Source organism: Carassius carassius, chromosome 46 (genome assembly GCF_963082965.1).
Source record: "Carassius carassius chromosome 46, fCarCar2.1, whole genome shotgun sequence".
Classification (NCBI taxonomy): domain Eukaryota; kingdom Metazoa; phylum Chordata; class Actinopteri; order Cypriniformes; family Cyprinidae; genus Carassius; species Carassius carassius.
Window position 1 is genome coordinate 12,788,311 of NC_081800.1, and position 13,008 is coordinate 12,801,318.

General features: G+C 37.9%; 1 protein-coding gene and 1 long non-coding RNA gene across 2 annotated transcripts; both read left to right on the forward strand.

The window, feature by feature from the left end:
* The first annotated feature begins 851 nt into the window (after nt 1-851).
* LOC132129694 (uncharacterized) lies at nt 852-4,350 on the forward strand. Its single transcript, XR_009428563.1, has 3 exons — nt 852-1,002; nt 3,776-3,828; nt 3,926-4,350. It is a non-coding gene; the product is annotated as an uncharacterized LOC132129694 (long non-coding RNA).
* Nucleotides 4,351-4,426: 76 nt separating this feature from the next.
* On the forward strand, nt 4,427-7,817 carry LOC132128959 (uncharacterized). The gene is made up of 5 exons (XM_059540373.1): nt 4,427-4,888; nt 5,007-5,174; nt 5,370-5,465; nt 5,544-5,692; nt 7,793-7,817. Exons 1-5 carry the CDS (start codon nt 4,529-4,531, stop codon nt 7,815-7,817), a joined length of 798 nt encoding a protein of 265 aa, XP_059396356.1. The 5' UTR covers nt 4,427-4,528.
* The last annotated feature ends 5,191 nt before the right edge of the window (nt 7,818-13,008 follow it).

Genomic DNA, 13,008 nt, shown 5'->3' on the forward strand with positions numbered 1-13,008 from the left:
AGTGTACTCAGTGCACTTTATTTGCTATTTTTAAAACATAGTAGGTAAAACTCTCCAAAACATACTAGTCAACATGACCATCATGATATGTCCGTTTATTTCATGCCTGTAAAAATAACAACGAAGTAAAACGAATTACCAAAGCCTCATTTTTGCCTCTTGGTGGCAGTAATGAGGCTTTATCGCGTTCCAATCTGCCAACGAAAAGGAAGAGTCTACTCGGTGCACTTTATTTGCATGTTTTTAAAAACATAACATACCATACCAGGTAAAACTATACAAAACGCAACAAAGAGTCAACATATCATTCCATGTCCGTTTATTTCATGTTTTACTCAAATGACTGTAAAAAATAACGGAGTAAAAATAATTCCCATTTGAAATTGAGCGCTCGGATTTGAACTTGGAAGCCCGCTATGTCATGCAGGAGTCGTTGCCTCAAAGTGGTTCTGTGGAATCAGTATCGTTCATCATCGTCATCGTTTCTGTGTTTGCTGCGGTTTGTTTAGCGGCTATAATCTGGTAAGTACTTCTTAAAACTTTTTAAAAAGTTATTCTAGTAATCTGCATCAGAATGTGACAATATAGTCATCAAACTGAAACTATTGTTGCGTTTAGCTAATAGACGACCTAAAATGATCAGGCACACTTTAGGCCTGATGTTATTTGTGGAGTGATTGATCTGAATTTTAACCATTTAGGGACATAGTTGATGTATGCTTGCAATCGCATTGCACGGATATTAATTTGTGGTACTGCTGGTTATCGCAGTTGCTTGTATTGAAGCTTTTCGGTTACAGAACCTAAATTGAAACAGAAAAAACCACTTTCATTCAATATTACTTGTTTTTTATCCAATGCTTAAAATTAAATTAGCTGCAATGGAAGCCAAATGTTATAAATTCTGAAATTGTTGAATGACTTTGACATGTCTCTGCCTCACTATTAATTTGTGTTTTTATTTTCTCTACAGGTTAAAACTTGTGAGACCAGAGCATATATGTGAGTAAAATTACAATTTGGAATTTGGGGGTGAAAATACATATGTAAAGACTAAAAGTATGCAGCATTTTAAAACTGATAACAACTGATTTTAGAGGTTGGCATAGCTCAGGGTTTGCTCATGTCTTGTCATTGTCATGGTCATGATTTCTCATGATGGATTGGAAATGCAGGTTATGTGATTCCTCCTCACTTACCCGAGCACAGTTACTTGGCCATTATGGTTTGCAACATAGCCATTTTTCAAAGGTTAGCCCTTTACCGTGTCTCTATGACTCCTGCATTTGCACATTTGTTTCATTCAATGCACTAAAAATTCATGTATCACGATTTCACAATGAGAAGGATAAGAGGCACGCATGTCAAGAAATCCAGGTGGTGTACACATGTCCTTTATGTGGGTTCAAGCAACTTTTTTCAGAAAAAAATCTCTTTGGTCATTTAAGAGGGCATTTGAGAAGTCATGAAATGGTAACATGTCCATATAAAAACTGTAGGTATACGACAAATGTTTACTCCTCATTTAATTCACACAAAACCAGGGCCCATGGAGTAGATGTTAGTTCAGCTTGCTTGGACCTTTTTGAAGATGTAGTTGCTGAAGATGATGGCTGTTCTGCAGCTGCGGAGCCTCCATTTGAGGATCCTACTCAGTCTGAGAATGCAGACATTTTGGATATTGTTGATATACAGTGTGACACAAGCCAATTAAAAGCGCAACTACAACGCAATTTAGCCTCTCTGTTTTTGAAGATGCAGGCTATACTTCATGTGTCAGACATAGCTGCACAGGAAATAGTAGAACATTTGTGTCAGCTGTTTTCTTTGTCAAGGCCGCTGCTGAGAGAAGCAGTTAATGACGTATTACAGAGACATTGCTATACTGTGAGTGGAGCTGCTCTTGATGAAATTGTTAGTGTTGTTATAAACAGTAATGTTTTTGTCAGTGCAACTACTAAAGGAGCAGAATTGTCCTCAAATAAGCGACGAAAAACCTTTATTGAGAGAAATTACCCAATGGTTATGCCGTTTCAGTATGTTGTAGCACCTGGGCGCACATCTGTTTATGTCCCAATACTGCCTATGATTCAGTTGTTGTTTAAACATACTGATGTACTTGACAGAATTAAAGAATCACATCCTTCACAATCCGGTCAATACACAAATCATCGAGATGGTTTGTATTTTCAAGAAAATGAGCTGTTATCAGCATCAGAGGAGTTTAAATTGCCACTGCTGATTTACATCGATGAGATAGAAGTTGCAAATCCATTAGGTACTTCGAGGAAAATACACAAACTCTGTTCGGTGTACTGGGTACTTGCTGATCTACCTAGCAAATACCGATCAGCTTTGCATGTGATACAGCTAGCTTTGCTGTGTAAAGTTCCTGATGTCCAGAACTGTGGCTATGAGAGTGTGCTTGGCCCTTTATTGCAAGACATATGTACATTAGAACAAGATGGTGTGTTCATTGAGTCTCTTGGTCAATCTGTTAAAGGCACTGTTCTTTTTGTTGCATCAGATAATCTTGCAGCTCACGGATTGGCAGGCTTTGTACAGTCATTCCGTTCAGAGTATGTGTGCAGATTCTGTCTGGCAACTCAAGACCAGTTTCAATCGCATGAAGTTGCTGAGGGTGAATTCAGTCTGAGAACTAAGGTAACTCATGATCTGCATGTCCAGAATGTCTCCAGTAGAAATGGGGAAAGTAATTGTGGTGTGAAAGGGGACTGTGTCTTAAAACAAAGCTGCAGTATTTTCATCCAATCACTGGTTTCCCTCCTGATATTCTCCATGACCTCCTTGAAGGTATTGTGCCAGTAGAGTTGGCTTTATGCATTCAAAAAATGATTCGTCTGAAACACTTCACACTTGATTATTTGAACAATAAAATTGAATCATTTCCATATCAGCATACAGATAAGGTTGATAGACCCAAGCCAATTTCCAAAACTTATACCACAAAAATGACAATAGGTGGTAATGGTCATGAAAATGCTGCATTACTTCGGCTACTTCCATTCATGGTTGGCAGTGTTGTACCAGAGGGAGATAGTGCATGGGCAGTGTTAATGGAATTGAAAGACATTGTGGAGTTAGTGCTGTCTCCAACATTTACTGAAGATATGATTCAATATTTACAGAGTAAAATTAGGGACCACAGGCAAATTCTTCTTGAAGTATTTCCAGATTTTAAGCTTAGGCCAAAGCATCACTACGTCGAACATTATCCAGAGCTGATCAGATGTTTTGGACCTCTTGTACATTTATGGACCATGCGTTTTGAAGGCAAACACCGCTTCTTCAAACGGGTTGTGCACGATACACAGAACTTTAAAAATGTGCTGAAGACACTGGCAAGCAGACACCAGCATATGATGGCTTACCATCTAAGTGCGCCAGCGTTCTTCAAACCACATTTGCAGGCATCAGCTGTGACATCTGTTTTAGTTTCAACACTACCTGAAGTGGCAATACAGTATATTAAACAGAAGACTGATAGTAACACTATATACTGTGCATCTCAAATCACCATTGATGGGACAAATATTTCTACTGGGGAATATTTTCCTGCTGGTTTTGAAGCAGGGTTACCTCAGTTTTGTAAAACTGAGTCAATCCTCCTTGTGAACGATCATGTGGCCTTCCTATGCAGGGAGCACAAGTCCCATTATATTGAACACCTAAGAGCCTTTAATCTGTGTTTAGGTGATATATCTGTTAAAACAATAACAGATTTGAGTGACACATCCCCCCTTTCTGCCTACAGCATAGAGGGCAAAGTGCTGTTGATGCCAAAGCGATTTCTACCTTTACAATAAGGTAAGATTTCTACATTATTTGGAAATCCATGTCCAGTCCATCTTGTTCGAAACTATATTTTTAACTTGTCTTTTACCTTGTTGTTTTTGTCTCCTAGATGGCAGAATCCCAGAAACTTTTACTGAGAGTTTACATTGCTCCTGACATCGCCCACAAGATGACCCTTTCTACACGCCCAAGTACAGTAGAAGAGTTGATTACAGTGATTAAAGAGAAATTCAGACCTCGTCTTGATTTTGATTTCAACCTCCAATATGAAGACCCAGACTTTGGGGGGCAACTCTGCTTTCTAACAGACATTTCAGAACTGCCAGAGAAGGCTGTATTGAAAGTACACAGATCTGAGACTGATGCTGGGTCAGCTGCAACTTCACACACAGAAATACTCCCTTATGCCCCAGGACGCTTGCAGAGTTGGCCTGATGTCTTCCCAGTTCCTCAATTTTCTTATGATGTCGAGCACAGCCTCAATGGTGGAAATATGGCCTATCAAAACAGTGGAAAGTTCTTAAAATTAACTAAAGGCCAAAAACACGACATTCTAGAAAATGTGGCCAAGGCAATGCACAGCTTTAAGGCTTACCCCAGCGACAAAGAAGTAGCTAAAGCAGCTGAGGCTCTTATTTCGAAGCACCCCTGCCTCACAGAACCAGGAAGTCAATGTGGATGGTATGGCTGGAAGACAAGTTTAAAGTTTAAAATGGGCAACTTTCGCACAAAACTCAGCAGATCTGGCTGTGAAGAGGTGGCTGTTAACTCGGGGAAGAGAAGCCAAAATAATCCAGAGAGGGAGTCTCCCCACTCCAACATCAAAAGAGCTCGTCGAGCTGAGGTAAACTACCTACCAAATTTTCCAAAAGGAGAGAGTGCTGAAAGCTTGGAACAACAAAGATTGCAAATAGTTGAGGAAATGTCTAAGACAGAAAGAAGTCTTGGGCTGATAGAGAGACTCATGCAAAGTACATTTGCTCTGCGTCGCAAACAGATCATTGTAGATAACCCATCACAACCAGTGAAGGACTTTTTGGAAAAGTGGCCTGCACTTCGTTTGGAATCTCAGGTAATTTTCTCAGTTTCTATCTGTTAGATTCCATTTTTTGTGTGTTTATGTGTGTCTGTTACTTTTGTTTTCTTATTTAACATTTCTTTATGTTATTCGTTTGAATGCTTGCTTTCAGATTGCTGCAGAATTCCACAGAATTACTAATATCAGCTTGAAAAACAAGTTCTATGCAGAGCTGGACAACCATACTCCTCGACTGATTGCTGTTTACAGGCAGAAGGCTGCCCGTACAGGCAAGGCAGCAGAAGCACTGAGAAGCATCTGTAGTGCCTATGATCTTACGGTGAATTTTGTTAATTACATTTATAGTACAAGTTAATTGGTTAATGTGCACAAGTTTTTTACTGCTATCTGGTAATTGTTTAAACCTGGCTTTGAACTTTTTTTGCTTTAAATTTCTTCCCTTCTTTCATCTGTACTTTTATTTCTATTTTATTCTTTTCTCTTGCATCACTAAGACAGTTCTGTCTTTTTTCAGGATCACTACGATATTAACAACAGACGTACAGCTGCACTTCGAGCCCTCCCTGTCTACTTGCGCGAAGATGACTCTGTGTTTTTCAAGATGTGGAATGTAGGTTTTTATACATCTCATTTGAATTTTAATGTTATTTATCTGATTATGCTTATGAAGTTCTCTAATGCTTTTCAGACTGAAGAGGTGGATGAGCCAGACATTGCAGATTCAGCTGTAGCTCTTGTCACTATGGTGAATGGAGACTCGAGTTCCACTGTTCAGTTTTACCCTGCTGGGATCGCTATTGTGCTGGAAGGTCACATTGTTCTAAGGGACATTTCCAGGTTGGCTGATGCTTTTCTTTTGATTTTTGGTTTGATATATGCATTACATCTCAACTACCCCAAAGAGCTGACCCACACTTTTAACTTCATCCAAAAAGTCTTACTGGGTTTGGATGACTCAAAGCCACTAACACCCAGATTGCTGAGTCTAAAAAATGAGCTACTGATTAAGGAGTAAGAGTAATGGATGTACGAGTGCGATACAATTTATTTTTGGTTCCTTTCAGTTGTTGTGACTACTGTATTTGCCCTTTTAAACACTGAGCTCAAGATTTTAAATTTCCCAGTGAAGTGGAGAAATGCATTTTCATTTAAGTATTTACTGGGATTGCGTTACTGAATGCCACTAGCACCCAGATTGCGGTCTAAATATTCTGGATAAACAAGAGACTGTTTATTGTCTTTTATTTCACTTGTTGTGACTAATATTGTTACAGTGTTGTTATACTTATCTCAAATTTAGAAATTTTCCAGAACACAGATTTTGTGTTCACCTAGTATTTACTGGGATTGCGTTACTCAAAGCCACTAGCACCCAGATTGCGGTTTAAATTTTCTGGATGCACAAGAGACTGTTAATTTTCTTTTTTCACTTGTGACTTTAATATTGTTACAGTCTGTTGTAATACTTATCTCAAATGTAGAAATTTTGCAGAACACAGATTTTGTGTTCACTTGGTAAATACTGGGATTGTGTTACTGAATGCCACTAGCACCCAGATTGCAGTTTAAAAAAAATAATTTACTTGTTAAGAGAGTTTTTCCTGTATCTCTGGATGCACTAGTTTTTTACACCTCTGTCCTTTACATTTGTTGTGTCTCATACAGTTACATTCTAATGTATACAGAGGTCTGTTATAATGCTGCAAAAAATGCCTTTTGCAAAATAAAACGTACTTTCATATATGGAGTTTGAAATTGTCTTTCTAATGTTTAAGAAATAATATTTTGCTAATGTTAATTTTGAGGTCAAACTTCTTTGAAAATTGCAAATTAAGTATTTTATTTATTTTTAAATGTATAACAAAAATTTAGTACTTTTAATTTGTGATCAATAAAAATTGAGTTATAAAATACATAAAAGAAAAGTTTATTCAAATCAATGATTTTGAGTTAATCTGTTTTGTGGATTTAAGTGTAACTGACTTAAAACCAGTGGCGGATGCAGAACGTGACAGATGGGTGGGCCTAGATTAAGTCGAGGTGGGCCTGAATTTATGGGTGTTCCGAAATCAAGGCTGGGTTTCCCGATAACGGTTGTTTCTTAGCGCGAAGACTCTAAAGGGGGCCACACACCGGACGCGCAGCTCAGCGCCGCGCCGCGCCACGTCTAGGACAACGCTCACCTGAAAATCCGATAACATCAGCAATTTTCTGATTTCTGTAAATAAATATAAAACTAAATGTATATTGCAGCACATGGTAAAGTCCGTATATACATTAACTACGATTTGAGACACATAAATGTAAACACGGTCCTGAGCCGTTGCTGGGCATTATATTATATATTTATTTACAGAAATCAGAAAATTGCTGATGTTATCGGATTTTCAGGTGAGCGTTGTCCTAGACGTGGCGCGGCGCGGCGCTGAGCTGCGCGTCCGGTGTGTGGCCCTCTTTAGGAAGCTGATATATCTTCTTATGTGCGATGTTACCGGGTGCTGTCCGTGGCGATGGTGCTGAATTGGTTGATATCGATGGCTCGAGAATCAATTATTCTCTCGTGCAGGGGCTTTTTATGTAAGAAAGCGGTGTTCTTTATAAAAGAAGCGCTTCAGAAATAGTTGAAATTTCATTTATTAGGACTCATGGGATATTATAAAAAATAATCCAAACTATAATAGCCTAGCCTACATATTTTTAAATTGTATCATATATTGCTGCCATAATAACCCATAATAACCCAATAAACCCAATTTGTATGTGCTTTCGTCTCTTTCCCATTTTTGTTCGCTGAGGTGGAGCTGCGATTAAATTTTGTTCTTGTAAATACTTTACAGCATTTCAATAATAATAAAAGTGTACATCTTACGTATGGTGCTCGGCAGTGATCAAAAAGGATTTTAACAGTGTATTTTGAATTTCTTCTTGTAAACTCAGAGATGTGGATTCAGACGGCAATTAAATCACCACACGACCTGTTTGTCAAAAAACAGTAGGTACTAATTTGGACAGGGATTTTTATTGCGGGTTGGGTGAGAAAAGACACTGATATTATGGATTCGGACGGCACTAAAATCACCGACTTACTGCTGTAAATGTTTAAAATACCGTATGAGCCCATGAGAAACAATATTAGCGTCTGAATAGGACTTGACTGACAGTAGCCTATGCTTTCACTGACCTTTAAAAGTGCTTTTTAATTAAATTAAATTAATTAAATGTTAATTAAATTTGTTTTTATTAATTAATTAATAATTCCCTTTTTTTTTTTTTTGTGGTGAAGCTGCAATGAAATATTGTTCTTGTAATTTATTTATTTTTTTATTTCTGATTGGGCGGGCCAGCTGTCAATGTGGGCGGGCCCAGGCCCGTCCAGGCCCGCCCACAGCTCCCGCGCCTGCTTAAAACAATACATTTTATCAACTTAAAAGTTTTGAGTTATAAAATGCATACAAAAAGTGTATTCAAATAAATAATTTTGAGTTAATCTGTTCTATGAATATAAGTATAACTGACTTAAAACAATTAATTTTATCAACTTAAAAGTTTTGAGGTAATAAGTTTCCTCAAATTTTTTGAGTTATCTTAACTTATCGGGGTTTACAGTGTACTTTGAAATGGTATTAACTATTATTTCCAGTGTTTTGACACTATTTTACTAAGAATATGTTTTACGTGCAGTACAGATTGTAGTGTCAGTTGTTTGTAGGTGTAAATATCCATTTCGACCAGCATTCATGTTGCCCTCTGTGTTCTAAGAACCACGTTACTGTTTCATGAAGTGAAAATCTCTCCAAATGACTCGAGTGAGTCGTTCAAATGAATCAACCTGAATCATTCACTAAATTCACAGAACTGAACCAACTCAAAAATGTGAATCACTCTGGAAACAGGCAATCAGAAAAAAATATGCGATACACAAACATACTTGATAAAATATTGTGAGAGAAATTATGAGCTTTTCTGCCCTTTAAATGGAGTCAGAAAAATAGAAATTACTAGTCTCAAGTACACAATTTAAAGGAATTCACATGAGATACACAAGTTTAGCGGAAAACAAGTCTGTAGTCAGCATTGTGCAAACACATACATTAAACTGGTAAATCAACTCTAAAATAAAAAAGTTGCCAACAATAAAATGTTTGTCTGAAACACACTATTAGGTTATATACTGATATATTTCAAGCATAAGAATGCTATTTTAGAGTATAAGAATACTGTGGCCCTTTCTTCTCTCTGCATTCATATGAAAGTCACTGTTGCCAGCTAACCAACCTTTCACCAAACAGTCTGTGTACGCATAGGTGTGTTGGTGTACAAGTGGGTGGTGTGAAATTCAAAGCATATTAATGTGAGCATGTTCTCTGGATAGCTATTAACAAGTCTATAATTAATGTTGTAAACTCAGTAGGGTGTAGGGACTGTGAAGGGGACCCAGGGGCTGCTGGCTAAGAGAGTGTACAGAGAGGCCATCCATCTCCTGTGAATGTAACATTTCTCTGTGGTGAAAGAGCACTTTACAAGAAGTTGGGCCCTTACTTAACCGTCAAATTGGAAGAGAATTACTACAAGCCATTATTAGCCATCTTCACATCTTCCCTCGGATGAGATTTGAGACTAACCTTCATGAGCAAATATAAGGAAAGGCCAAGGTGAATATAATTAGAAATCCATGCACAATCGTCTCTTTTTACGTTTGCACTTTGATTAAAACAAATATGGGGCTTTTGACTTGGATGCCAATCTGTGTAACAATAAAAATGTGAACTGAGGGTGCTTTGAGGTGCTTTCAAGTTTTCCCTCATTCTTTTCTTAAAACGATTGTTGCACAGGCTGCAGTTTCTAGATATGACTCTCTGCTTCTGTGAATCAGCCCTTGAGCATGTCTCTTCATGGTTCCTGGGTTAAAGGGCTTACCAGTTCTCAGTTTATGGGGACTTTGTGTTATTTAGCAGAATTGGTGTCAGGTCGCATTGAATAGGGGGTGAAGAGCCAAGTCCCTTAAATCCAGAAACTACAGAGAGCCATAAAAGGCGGTGTTTATTGGGAGCACACACAACTCATTACACTGCTCATTAATTACCAGAAGACAAAGCAGCCGCTTGCATATCAGCCTGTGGTGTAAATGGGAAAAAGTGCATGTTAATTTTTCTAATGATTATGCAAATGATCACCAAGCAGACGAAGGTTATCCACGTCTGCACGCAAGGCAGTAATTAACACCTCCGGGGATAAGCACGAGACGAAATCATTAAGCATAAGAGTATAGTGTGATGCAGCAATGCATTTAAAGCATCACCTTAACAATCAAACACTAAGAGGGTTGACATAGGAACTCACTGGTGTATTGAAATTACTATAGCATCTTAACATTTCACTGTTTGGGTTATTTCAACTACTGCAATTTTCAACTTCTGATTTCTCACTTTTAGTGGTTGGAACAATTCAAAATTTGTTACACTACATTTTAGCAGTTGCTCTGATTAGTGGCAGGCTCTGGCTGAGGTGACAAACTTGCTTAAAGCAGTAGTTTACTGTAGAGGAGTACAAGACAAGTATATGCAAACATCTCGAAGTCAAGCTTTCACTTATTCTAACTCATCCATGGTCTGCTCACCATTCCAGCAAAATAAGAAAATTCACAGAATTTTTTCATCCCAATGGCAAAAAGTGCTTGGAGCCCACCATATATGTGTGTTTGTGTGTGTGTGTGTGTGTGTGTGTGTGTGTGTGTGTGTGTGTGTGTGTACCTACTTACTAATATTTCGGGGACTCATTTGTACTCAAAAGTTAGCAAAACCAGACAAAATTGCCTAAATTTTAAAAAGTGTATAAATATCTGTATTTAAATACAACAGAAGTCTATGTAATGTCCCCATTTAGTGAAGTAAACGTGTGTGTGTGTGTGTGTAACAAAATGAAAAAGTATTTACGTACAATGCATGTCCTTGGTTGTATTGTGAAAAAAATATCAGTATGTTATTCCAAAGACAAAATTGGTTTGTTCTTGTTATATTAATCAAAATGTAGGCTGTGCTTTGCATAAACCAATAGCCAAGCTATTTAGCAACCATTTTTTGCATCCATTCAGGTATGAAATACCCACCATCCAGGCAAATTGAAGGATGAAATAAAGTCCCACCCAATAAAACAGTCATTAAATCTATCACTTTAGACATGACTGCTAATATTGTAGGCTCCTGATGTATTTCTTTCTCACTGATGATCTACATAAAGGGATAGTTCACCCAACAATTTCATTACAGTCAATGTCTACAGTAGCTCACCCTCATGTCGTTCCAAACCTGCATGACTTTCTTTCTGCTGTTTAAAACAAAAGAAGATATTCTGGAGAATGCCGGTAGCCAAACAGTTTTGGTTACCATTGGATTGCATTGTACGGACTAAAACACTGAGACATTTCTTGGAGAACTTGGTTCAGATGAAGGCAGTGGAATTTACATCTGAAGACTACACAAACTGTGAGCATAAAAAGATGAAGGGCACAACCACGGGCTTCATTACTGTGAGCTTGTCAAATGGTTTTGCTGAAACATTAATCCCAAATTTACAATGTAGTCTGAGATGAAAGAGAACAGCCCTTCAACAGGTGATTAAACGAGATTATCGTTGTACAGTGTACTAAAAGCACTTAATATTAGAATTGTTTAATCGAGCGAATAATAAAGTTAGTTGCCTCTCACTAAACAACCATTCTCCATAATAGAAACGGCAATTCTCTTAACAAACCCTTGAGAGAATGTTCAGCATCATAACAGCTGGGGGTTGTGCAGTGCTGATCTAATGCGGAACAGCATCTCCAAACAGCCGTGAAAACACATCGAAGACAGACTGCAAGGAGCAGAATTATAATATAATACATTCTACATCACCGAAAACAACTCAAGATTAAATCAAGATACAAACGCCTCCAAGATCAGCTTTCCCAAACCACGACTGTTTGATACGCTTTTCATACGAAGGCAATATATTTTATATAAATTGTAAAATAAATTAATTTAATATCGTTCAAACGTGTTTTCTTAATAACGAAATGCAGATTATGAGCTCATATCAGAAACATGCACAAATTGCAGTCAGCACATAGGCTAACCACGCGTCTCGAGCATATGCAAAATAACACGACAAACTTTCAATAATAACCGTCTCGTGCGTATTATTACCTTTCTGTTTTTTTTAGCTCGAGCGAATCCAGTCAGTCAGTGAATTAGAGCGAGCTTCTTCAAACTTCAGTCGGATGATAATCTCGACGCGGAAACGGTAGCGTTCTGCCAGCGGTTAGTTTGGGTTTCGGGCAGATGCTTCTCGGCTCGCACGAGTATCTCCATTGGCTCAGCATTACTTACTTCGCCCTCCCCTGAATGCTCACACTCGCTGTCTGTATGCTGGACACTCTCCGTAGGCTACCTCCTAGTAACTTTGACCGAAAACTACAGTGAACGCTTGGGATAACAACAAACAAGTAGGCTATAGATTTATCTAACGGTGTTTTATGATGTAACTTCAAAGTAGCCTATTTTCAGGCTTAGTTTGCAAAATAAATTAGCGTTTTAAATAATCTTGTGCTATTATATGCAATGACAGAAAATGACTTGTTAACTAAAATAACTAAATTAATATCTGATTTCTTGATTCAGTGGAACTTAAAAAAAGTTTTGAGGCAATCTTTCTGTTCTCGTGAAGCATAACAAGAAACACGTGTTGCCTCTAGAATGCGTTATCTAGACATTTTCGAAGATAATTCTTAGAAATGAATGATTGGTAATCCTGTTGGGATACTCCCTCAACCCCTCCTTTGCCTTGCATGCTCCCAACTATTATAACAAATGACACGGGTTATACGGGGTGCTGTGAGTCTCACTAATGATTCAAGTGCATCGACTACTGCCCCCTTCCTACTCCACTGGATATTTCTTAGGATAAATTAGGTTGATTTTTGAAATTTCATAGGTTCATTTTTTCGGTATGACCAAGCAAAAATAATATAAATAAATAAAACAGGTTCTATTCATGGTCTCTCTCTCTCTCTCTCTCTCTCTCTCTCTCTCTCTCTCTCTCTCTCTATATATATATATACATATATATTTTTCTGCCTTCACTGTGTAAATCTCCTAGTAGAGGGTAGGTTACAG

Coding starts and splice junctions, on each gene's coding strand:
- LOC132128959 (XM_059540373.1), top strand. CDS start 4,529: ATGGGCAACTTTCGCACAAAACTCAGCAGATCTGGCTGTGAAGAGGTG. Junction 5,175..5,369: donor GTAGTGCCTATGATCTTACG/GTGAATTTTGTT, acceptor GTCTTTTTTCAG/GATCACTACGATATTAACAA. Junction 5,466..5,543: donor TGTTTTTCAAGATGTGGAAT/GTAGGTTTTTAT, acceptor AATGCTTTTCAG/ACTGAAGAGGTGGATGAGCC.